This window comes from Arachis hypogaea, chromosome 5, assembly GCF_003086295.3.
Source record: "Arachis hypogaea cultivar Tifrunner chromosome 5, arahy.Tifrunner.gnm2.J5K5, whole genome shotgun sequence".
NCBI classification, from domain to species: Eukaryota; Viridiplantae; Streptophyta; class Magnoliopsida; order Fabales; family Fabaceae; genus Arachis; species Arachis hypogaea.
Genome location: NC_092040.1, coordinates 22121353 through 22132780, shown reverse-complemented (window position 1 = coordinate 22132780; position 11428 = coordinate 22121353). Strand labels below are relative to the sequence as shown.

At 37.9% G+C, this 11428-nt stretch overlaps 1 protein-coding gene across 1 annotated transcript; it reads right to left on the bottom strand.

Moving 5' to 3' along the window:
* Positions 1-7973: 7973 nt before the first annotated feature.
* On the bottom strand, positions 7974-9998 carry LOC112800946 (uncharacterized protein At1g27050). The gene is made up of 2 exons (XM_025843413.2): positions 9573-9998; positions 7974-8853 (listed from the first exon to the last, which is right to left on the bottom strand). The coding sequence occupies exons 1-2, from the start codon at positions 9906-9908 to the stop codon at positions 8608-8610; spliced, it is 582 nt and encodes a 193-aa protein (XP_025699198.1). The 5' UTR covers positions 9909-9998; the 3' UTR covers positions 7974-8607.
* Positions 9999-11428: the final 1430 nt, after the last annotated feature.

Here is an 11428-nt window from a genome sequence, read left to right as displayed (position 1 = left end):
CATTTGGGTGAAGTGGGTTAAAATGATGAGATAGTAATTCTGTAATTTGTGGTAAAGTGTCAATGTGTGAGTTGAGGAGGCTTGATGTTGAATTTGATATATTTTGATTGATTTCAAAGAAAAGGGATGAAATTGGCATGTTTTGATTGATTTTTGAAAATAGTTGAAAATGGCTTGTTTTGAAAATGGCATATTGTGGTTTTGTATGAAAATATGGTTTTTGGGCATACTTTGGTGGGACATAACTTGGACTACGGATCTCTGTTTTGTGTCAAACCTGTTTAGAAATGAAATTGAATCCGGGAAATCCATGCCGTTCGAAGAACGGGTGAAAAACGATTTAAAATGAGGAAGTTATGTCCGTTGGAAGATTGGGGTTTAAATCTGTGAATTCTGCAGCTTTTAACTTAGAAAATATTTAGCAGAATAACCCCTTGCGCGTAGGCGCACTTGGCGCGTATGCGCCGATCTTCCAGAGAGCGCCATCCACGCGTGCACGTGATGTGCGCGGGCGCGCCGATTGTGCTGCACCCAATGCCCAGCCATTTTCCAGAGAGTTATGCCATAACTGTGCCAGTGTTGTGCCTGGGGCACGAGAACACCCACGCATACGCGTGGTTGACGCGTACGCGCCGATTGGCAAATTTTTAGTCCACGCGTTAGCGTGCATGACGCTTGCGCGTCGATGAGTTCTTGAGGCCATCCACGCGTGCGCGTGGAGTGCGCGTACGCGTGGACCTGTTTTCATCCCAAAGTTGATTTTTGAGTTTTAAAAGCCAAATCTCATACTTCTAAGCCTCCGATCTCACCACTTATGTCTTAAATCATTATGATATGCCTAGCTATTAGAAAAGGGCTAGTGAATGAGGTAACTTGCGAGTGAAGCAAGGGGAAGATGAATAATCAATGAGGATCATTGATGATTATGTGAGATGTGGAGGATGGTGGTGGAAGTGCTTGTTATGCCATTGGCCGAAGGGCCGTAATTGTTTATGAATTGGCTAGTTCTGGATTGAACCGTAAGCCGGGATAGCTGTGTATGCTATGGATATTGGCAGGTTCTGGATTGAACCGTGAGCCGGGATAGCTGTGTATGCTATGGATATTGGCTGGTTATGGATTTAACCGTGAGCCGGATGGCTGATATGGATGTTGATCCATGGATGAGAATTCATGCATGTTTATGCTGAATTATTGAAAATTGTGATTTGCACTTCCACTATCGGAGATACGAGTTTCCCTGGGTAGTAGCAGTGGCTAGCCACCACGTGCTCCAGGTTGAGACTTGATACTCTTTTGACCCTATGTCAAAAGTGTGGCCGGGCACTGTGAAAGACCCGGATGAGCTCGCCCCCGTAAATATTCACCAGTGAAGGTGATGGATATAGATCATGATTATGATCAAGTTTATGATGAGTATAACTCGAGTTGGGGATGCGTGACAGAGGGACAGTCCAATGGTTAGCTACCAGGACTTGTCGGGTTGGCTCTATAACCGACAGATGATATCATCAGCCACTAGGGACAGGCATTCATCATATGCCTATTTGACTGCATATTACTTGCTAATTGTCTAAATGCCTTACTTGTCCCTAATTGTATATTTCTTGCTTGATATAACTGTGTTTGCTATATTATACTCCTGCTGGTGGTTGGGAGGTCTGAAGGAATTGGAAAGGAAAGTATTAGTTAGACTGAAGTATCTTTAGTCAGATGCCCTTTATGGTTTAGCATGTTTATAAGCTTTGATATTATCTGGAGGAAGTTCTAGGATTGCCTTTGGCTTTCCTCCATTATTATGTATTATATATGTGGAAGCTGTTACCATGCTGGGGACCTCTGGTTCTCACCCATGCGGATTTTATGGTTTTCAGATGTAGGACGTACGGTTTCCCGCTGAGGCACGCTGGAGACTTCTAGATTTGCGAGGATTCCTTGTTCTTGGGGTTTATGTTTTGGTTTATATATGTTTTGCTTAGATACTTTTATCTCCATTAAATAATACAAACTGTGATGACTCCTCTTATAGGAGAATTTTGGAGAATAGGTTTATGTATTGGTGTCCCTTTGGGTTTCCTTGGGGTTTTCCTTATTTTTATCATATGTATATATTGTTATGCTCGGACCGGTTATCTTCGCAGCCGGATCTTGAGTCTTGATATTCCTGTTTTTGACACTCCTTTGTATATATACATAATCTCGCATTGGTTTATCCTTGTTCGTTACGTTATCGATCGGAGTGTTGCGCTTTCGAGTTGCGATTTTTGTTTACCCCTTTTTCTACAAAGGCTCCTAGTTATAATCAATCATTCATACTACTATACGTACTAAATTTTTATTTTTAGAGGTCGTAATACCTTGCCATCTCTGAATTATGACTTAAGCATAAGTCTCTGTATGGTAGGGTGTTACAAAAAGTATTTATTTATACATGAAAAACCTTTTTTTTAAGAAAAAAGATCTTTTAAAAACATATGTAAATTACAGTTTCTCAAAAAAGATGTTTTTATTTTATTTTTCTAGTACTTTTATTTTTACTACTAAAAATTTGCCAAACACACCAAAAAATAAAAAAAAAATTTACTAAAAAAGATTTTTTTTATCAGGCGCCCAAACAAGCACTAATATCACAAATGCTTTAATACTCGTAACAGAATACTATCGCGAGATTTTTGGAACAAAAATAGTGTAATAAGAAAAGTGAGACAGCATCGGTATCTAAACCGATTTGGCGGCATCCACCCTAAGCGGCAGTGGCGACCGGTAGTGGATCTCAACGGCGGCAGTGGTGTTCTCCGGTGCCAGAGGCGCGGCCACCCACTTCCAGCAACAGCGATGGAGCACGCGACGACGGCTGTTCACAGCGGCGACTCCACACGCGACGGTGACAGCGTTGGCTCACCTCCTCTCACACGCGTCAATCTCCTGTCCGCCTCTCTCTCTCTTCAGCCTCAATGGCGAAGACGGTGACCTCAGCAGTGGCAGCGGCAGCAAGACGCGACGGCAGTGGCGGCTTCTCCTCCACTGCGCGCCCCCTGCTTCTCCTTTTCATGGCTCTGGTTCGCGCTCCTCCTCCTTCAACGGAAACACGACGACGTCGACGGGTGGTGGGTTGGACGCGGCTGGGAGGTGACGCGATAGGGCACGCAGCAGGCTAGGCGCGGCGGCGAGGTCTCCTTCCCTCTTTTCCTATTTAGCTCTCTCAGATCTCCTTCTCTTTTCCTGTCAACAGCGGCGGCGACGGTGGCAGTGACACCCACCGCGCCAGCTCCCTCTTCTATTTTCCCTCAACGATCTCCCTTCCCCTCTGCTCTCCCCATTTCCTCTTTTCCCTTTCTTTCTTTCTTTGTTTCGTTTGGGTTTGGGGGTGACTAGGGTTTGGGGAGGTGAGTGTGTGTGATTGTTGAGTTAGGACTAATTTAAGTAATTTTTATAAAATTAGGGGGTAATAGAGTAATTGAAAATAAATTTTAATTCAATAAAATTGTTTTTTTAAAAAATATTATTTAATTATAAATTATAAATTAATTCTAAGAAAATGCTCTAATTCAATAATAAGAGATAATATAATTAATTTTTTTCATTCATAAAAATTAAGTATTAAATTTTAAAATTTTAATTATTTAAAATAAATCATAAAATTTTTATTATTTTACCATTACTAAATTTTATAATATAAATATAGAAATTATTTAATAATTATGAAATTAGATAAAAATCTAAATTTAATTATCAAACTTGATTTAATTAGTCTTACTAAAATAATTTTTAAAATTAAAATTTTTAATAAATAAATAAATTAAAATTCACTTATAATGAGATTTTCTAAAAGTTTTCTAAAAGTTCTGGATTTTATATTGAGTGGTTGATATCCTAACAAAATCACTCTCAACACCAACTTTTGAGATTAGAGTTTCAAAGCCAAAGCAAAAATCAATTTTAATTAGCAAAAAGATATATCTAAGACTATGTTTGAGAAGAGATGTATAGAGTAATAACCCAGTTGGTTAAGCAATTCTCATATATTTTAGCTAAGGTAGCTAAGACTATGTTTGAGAAGAGATGTATAGAGTAATAACACAGTTGGTTAAGCAATTCTCATATATTTTAGCTAAGGTAGCGCAGTTTGTTATAAGCTACTAATCTACTATCACTTATGTACTCTATTGTTTCTATATATGGCTTCAACTGGTTTACATTTAGAATTATCAATCAATAAGATAAAGTATATATGATTTGGACAGTGTCAATTTTTGTTAGCAAGTGGAGAGGATCCAGAAGGGGCCGACGAACAGAATAATGTTGCATCTTTCAAGCATAACATTGTATTTCTAAAGTTTATCTTTTATGCTTTGGCGCTTGATAAAAATGGTGGTCACTTTCTTGTTGTACTAGTGCCTGAAATTCATAGTAAACACAAATATTCTTCATTTTTTTAATTAAAAGAGAGATGTTATCTTCCAACATTATATTGACATAACTAGATTTATATAGTTTGGTTTCTGATTATTGAAACAAAGTTTCCTCTAATATATATCAAGCACAAATTGAAATTAAACTTCATCTAAATTCACAAAAATTTCTATAAAAAAATTAATAAAATAAAATAAAGTAAAATAGAACCTGCATAATTCGCAGGATCAGATATAAAGTACAACAACACAGAGAAACCCAAAAGTGTGATGCAACGAAAGTAGATGAAGTGATGACGGTATTGAGTGTAGGTAGCAGTCGTAGCAATAATAGCTATGGCCTATGAGGATGGAACAAAAACAGGAATATTAATGAAAAAAATTTTAACAGAAACAACTGTTTTATCTCTAAAATTGTGATTAAAAGAAAAGGGAAAAGGCATAAAAAATAGAGACAAATTTTTAATTATTAATTTTTTTCAAAAAAAAAAAAGATTCAATTTGTAAATATTTTTTTGTTGATTAATATTACTCCCATATAGAAGTGGGAGTAACAAATCTGTGGCCATAATGGATAATGTGATTCTGTTATTTCTAAATTATCTTTATAATTAAAGATTTCTTCTATTACCATAAAAAAAACAAAATAATAAGGGCAAAATACTATAATAAGCCAGCACCAGAACCAAGCTACGTAAGTAAGCCAAAACGAAAATCGTTTCAGCAATAAGCCAAGGGATATTTATATATAATTCGAACCAGGGTGGTTCGAACTACATAACCCAATAAATCGAACCAACTTAGTTCGAAATAGGGACAGAATTGCTTGAGCATAATTCGAACCAAGGTGGTTCGAACTCATAATGCACATAATTCGAACCAAGCTAGTTCGAACTACACCTTGGAATGCGTTGCATGTAATTCGAACCAACCCTGTTCGATTTAAGGAGAGGTAATTCGAACCAACCTAGTTCGAATTACTCTTGAATCGACTATATAAGGGGTTCGAATCAACCTCATTCAAACCATTCTTCCCTTCCCCTACCCCACCAAATCCCAGAGAAAACGACCCAGATTCTCTCCGAGGAAGACCTGAATGGAATACTCTGCTGAATGGGGGACAATCCGGCATGGTTATATCGGTTGGACGGAGTCACTCATATAGCCGGGGTCATTAACGAGGAGGTTAGTACAGATATAACTTCGTGGTAGTGGTATTTGTGAGTTAGTGGTTTTGCATGTGATTTTGGTGGCGGTTCATGTTAGACGGTGCTTTAGTTGGTGGTTTATGTATGTGGTTTCTATTAGTGGTTTATGGTAGCGGTTTATGTTGGTTCTTTATGTTGGTTGTTTTATGTTGGTGGTTTTATGTTGGTTGTTTTATGTTGGTGGTTTAGTTGGAGGTTTAGTTGGTGGTTTAATGTTAGTTGTTTTATGTTAGTGGTTTGTGTTAGTTGTTTTATGTTAGCTGTTTTTAAGTTGGTGGTTTATGTTAGCTGTTTTATGTTAGTGGTTTGTGTTAGTTGTTTTGTGTTAGTTGTTTTATGTTAGCTGTTTTTAAGATGGTGGTTTATGTTAGCTGTTTGATGTTGCTGGTTTGTGTTAGTTGTTTTGTGTTAGTTGTTTAATGTTAGCTGTTTTTAAGTTGGTGGTTTATGTTAGCTGTTTTATGTTAGTGGTTTGTGTTAGTTGTTTTGTGTTACTTGTTTTGTGTTAGTTGTTTTATGTTAGTTGTTTTATGTTGGTGGTTTATGTTAGCTGTTTTATGTTAGTGGTTTGTGTTAGTTGTTTTGTGTTAGTTGTTTTATGTTAATGGTTTCACTTATGCTGTTTTATGTTAATGGTTTTACTTATGCTGTTTTATGTTAGCGGTTCTAGTTAAGCTGTTTTATTGTAGTTGTTTAGTTGCGTGATCTATGGTAGTTGTTTAGCATGTGGTTCTCCTGTAAGTCGGCCTAAACCCAAAGTGTGCTGACGTGGCGTTCAGGAGCACCTTTATGCTTACGGATGCATCAGCCCTAACCATTGGCATAATGAACGCCGATATCACATGATAATCCAAACTCCTGTGGTCACTAGAGATGGAGGTGGCAAGACAGGTGTGAGGTCCATTGTACCGTTTGACCTCCCAAATGCCCTTGCGCTGCCAGAGACTCAGTCAAATCAACCATGTGCACCCATTCCCAAACTCTGAACACTTGCCCACATACCTGCGATAATCAGACTCCACTACCTTGTATTGTACCCCTCACCGGATGCTGTAAGTCTTCACACTTAAAAGGGCCTCATCTTTATCCTGAAATTGCTGACCAACCTGGAACTCTGTCAGACCAGCAGTCCCTTCCGCATCTCTAGCTCCGAATCCAACAGAGTGCCCAGAAACCCCGTCCTGCCTCATGGCATCCAAGTCCAAGGAGGAAAAATGTGGTGGATACTGCTGTGTGCCAGTGCTAGAACCACCTACCGCCAATGCAGGCTCACTCGCTCCAATATCATCGCCGCTGTCATCGTCAATCATATCCGGCTCGACGTCATCCTCATCTGCATCACCCAACACTCCATCTCCAACGCCAAGCGGTGCAACGCCGAGTAAATCATCCGGTAGATTTTCCCTTGAACCTACGTCGTCACCTACGCTGCCATTGAGACCAACAGCAAAAGACGGGGAGGCGACAGCTTGGACCACTGGCTGGTAAACAGGGACGGAGGAAGAAGCAACAGCAGGCCGGGAACTAGAACCGGCTGGCGTGGCTAAAGTGGTGGTATTCCGGTTCGAACCCCCTGAGCTGGATACCACATCAACCAGCTTTGCCAACAACTCTGGGGTCCTGACCTCCGGAAACTGCCGCCGACAAAGAAACATTACTTGCAAGTCCTCATCACTACTAATCGTGAAACAATCATACTTCACGGTATCCTGGAGCACCGTGATTGGAATGCGATAGAAAAACTTCTTAACCCTCTTCGAATCTTCCAGCCCGAGCTTCATCAGTACAGATCTAACAAGGTCATCATAACTCGTCCTAGGAGTAACAACAATACAGAGAGGATCTTTATCTGTGAACTTCACTCCGGAACGAGTTTTCCTCTTAATGGATCCTCTGTGGTGAACCAAAATAACAAAACTCTCCTCACTAGCCATCTTACTCACTCTAATGAGACCAACTCACGTTTAGACCGGTTATATATATATATATAGCTCTCTCTCCCACTAATTCGAACCGGCCTGGTTCGAATTATGGTTTGTCTAATTTGAACCAGCCTGGTTCGAATTACTAAGGCCGTAAGCTCTCTCTATAATTCGAACCAGGTAGGTTCAAATTACGTGCATTCATGGTTCGAACCAACTTGGTTCGATTTATTAACAACAACCAACTTGTAATTCGAACTGATCCGGTTCGAATTACTACCACATGCAGTTCGAACCATATTGGTTCGAATTATATTAATATATGACCTGGCACATTACTGAAACCATTTTCTGTTTGGCTTATATACGTTAATTCTACATAGCATTAGCTTATAATGGTTTTTTGCCCAAATAATAAGGATAGAGAATAGTTTAAAAGAATAACAAAAAAAAGGTAATATATCGAATTTAAAAATGACAATATCTCTTTGCCAACGAAACAAATACATAAGTCAAATGGAGAAGGTGTGCATTAAGCATAATTTTACAATGGACTACACTAACTATACAATTTATTGCCTAATGTAACAATTAAACCATGTTGTAAAGTTCCCCCGAGTAAAGCCGAATGCTGAATGATCCTAGCAGAGGAGAAACTTTAATTCCATGCACAAATTGAATCATTGAATTGGGTCCATTGCTTACAAGAAAAGTTACAAATATTCCCCTCCTTCACTATAAAAGCACTCCAACAATTAAATTAGAGTAAGCAGCAGTGTAACATCATGAAACTCAACAAGGTTCATATGAAAAGAATCATGAATTTACACATTTGCATTCTAAATAACTGAAAAAGATGCTACATAGTAATCAATATTTACCCCATTAAATCCATGATTGTCGAAAACTAGAATTCCATAAATAGCTTGCACAAAGTTACACCTTAGTAGCTCATAATTGAGCAACTTCTTCCTAAACAGAAACATTATAAATACCTAACCCTAAAACTGAGACCGATATTACAGAAACAAAGATAATCCTTTTGATTATGATGATTTTCACTGATCAGAGGATATCATCATAAGCAACAATTTCTCTTCCCTTGAAAGGTACTTCAAGAACCGAGCTACCTGCGTTATCGACACTGGTTCTGGTATTGCCTATAGCTGAAGCAAGTCTATTACCCCTTCCATGTCTTCTCAAAGGTACCTCAGCACGCACAAGCTTCGACATTGATCCTTTGTCCTTGTTGTTATTACCAATTCCTTCCCTCCACATGGCTAGAGGGTCAGTTGCCCACAACACCTGAACCTGTTTTCAAATTCATAGTAATTCATTTGCTATTATAATGTTCAGAAGTTAAATGTATAAATCAAGAATGAGTGGTTGTGCTTGATCATGGAACACAAAGCGAGCATGCACTAATTTCTCCAACATTATTAACAATGCAATTAAACCATTCCCCAAATTACACATTAAACAAATTAAATGAAACTGTTCAGTTTTAAAGTGAGTCAAATCCCAAACAATTAAGCTGAAATTCTGCTACTATCTCAACGGAAAGAACTAATCACTCTTGCACAACTTTCATCAAAGGTCCAACCTTTCAAGATTGTTTCATCAAAATTCCAAACACTTAGGTGAAAACCATCCAATTTTTAACAAAGAAACCATAATGGTACAACATAGAGATTTCAGTTTTAGTTTTCAGTTTTCAGCTTCAAGATTCAAAATTTCAAACTAGTTCACTTCAATTTTGTTCAATTTTAACGGATAAAACCACTCTTGCACACTTAAGAAGAGCTCAACTTCACATTGGAACTTCAACGTTTCAAACTTTCACCAACTCTCGAACAATTAATCTGGAAATTTCTCAAAATATATCACGATTCCGGACACAATCATGTTATACTTTCTCAATTAAGCTGGAAACAACTCCTCCACAACATGGAAACTTCAAAATTGTAAGATCCGAAAACACTAAACCCTAAATTTCGAAGATAGAAAACAAAAGGCGAAAAAAAGGGGACCTTTTTGGAGTGAAGAGTAATTCCAAAGGACGGGTCGGCGCCGGCGGCGATAGCGGCGTCGGCGGAGTCCTTGGTCCGGTAGGTGACATATCCGACCGCGTCGCCGTCGATGCGAATGCGAGCAATGGGGCCGTAGATCTCGAAGCGGGACTTGAGGTCAAGGACGGAGCAGTCGTTGGGAAGGCCCATAATGACCACCGCGGACGGGGGCGCAGGCCTCGAGGATGGTCGGTCCTCCGGCTCCTGAAGCACGGTCTCCGGCGGTGGGCGGCGGCGCTTCGGGTAGGGGGCGTGGCGGGAAGAAGTGTAAGAGGGTTTCTCTCTCTTGCGACTCATTATTGAAAGAAGAATGCAGCGCCAAACGCGGGTAGTTAGAACTTAGAAACGCAACGCAGTGTTATTATGTAAAGTACCAAACTGAACAATAAAAAAATAAAAAATTATAGGTATTAATATACTATATGATAATTTATTGTTAATAATAATTAATTATTATATTTTAAATATATATATATAAAGAGATACATCTAAAAAATACATATATAAAGATATTTTTATTAGACACAGTTATAAAAAAAGATAATTTATTAAACACATTTATAAAAATATTTTCATTAAATACAGTTATAAATAAGAGTTTGCAGAAGTTGGCAGAAATACTGTTAGTAATGTAGCGGAATTGATAAAAAATTGAGTTATGTTACGTGAGTACTAAAATTAGCTACTAAAATCAGTCATTAATATAAAATACATGTTAAAATATAAATACATATTAAAAGTAAATTAAACTACACATGTATTAAATACAAATACATTAGTGACTGATTTTGGTGTACAAATAACATTTTGGTATAAAAAATTATAACCATAGTTATCAGAAGTAATTGATTCTGTCATTGGGTTATTGAATTATTAGTTCAATTGATAAATCACTGATTTATTCAGTTGATCTAATCATAATTAAATAAAAATATAAAATTATAAAAATAAAATTATAATTAAAAGTTAAAATTTAAAATGCATAATTTCACTAACTATATTAATAACAATCAATATCAATTCTTAAATATAATTTATGATGTGAAAAAAAAAATAAATTAGTCACTAATATAAAAAAATTAATTTAAATAAACAAAAAAGAGAGCACAAAAAAGAACACAATTAGTATATCAATATGTTTTTATATTATGTGTTATTACTTGTTTGATATCAAATTTGATATTCATGTCAATTTACACTTTAAAGAATATAAGTAGAAATAAAAATTAGGGATAAGTACTTTTTTCGTCCCCAAGGTCTGGGGTCAAAATCAAAATCGTCCCCGACCTATTTTTGTTATTAGAATCATCCTCAACTTTTAAAAACGATTTAAAATCATCCTTTCCCAAATTTTTGGACCAAAATACCCTTAACTATTAATAAAAATTAAAAATAATATTAAAAAAAACCACCCCCACCCCATTTCTTCGTCTCTCTCCTCCCCCCCCAATTTCTTCGTCTCTCTCTCCATCACCCCCAGCCCGCCGCCGCCCCGCGTCCAGCCCGCAGCCGCCCCGCGTCCAGCCCACGCCGCCCCGCGTCCAGCCCGTCGTCGCCCCTGATTTTGCTTTCTGCCTTCTGCTTCTTCTTATTCTTTTTCTTCTTTTTCTATGAACTGAATTTTTGATGAAATTTGTTGTTGTTGATGAAATTTGAATTTCTGAATTTTTTATAAAATTTATTGTTGTTGCTGATGAAATCTGATGATGATGATGATGATGACCATGAAGAGAGGGCATGAGGAAGGGGGTTGGGGGTTACGGTGAGGGAGTGGGGTGAGGGGTAAGGGGTGAGGGGTGGGAGGGGGTTACGGTGAG

Coding starts and splice junctions, on each gene's coding strand:
- LOC112800946 (XM_025843413.2), bottom strand. CDS start 9,908: ATGAGTCGCAAGAGAGAGAAACCCTCTTACACTTCTTCCCGCCACGCC. Junction 8,854..9,572: donor TTACTCTTCACTCCAAAAAG/GTCCCCTTTTTT, acceptor ATTTGAAAACAG/GTTCAGGTGTTGTGGGCAAC.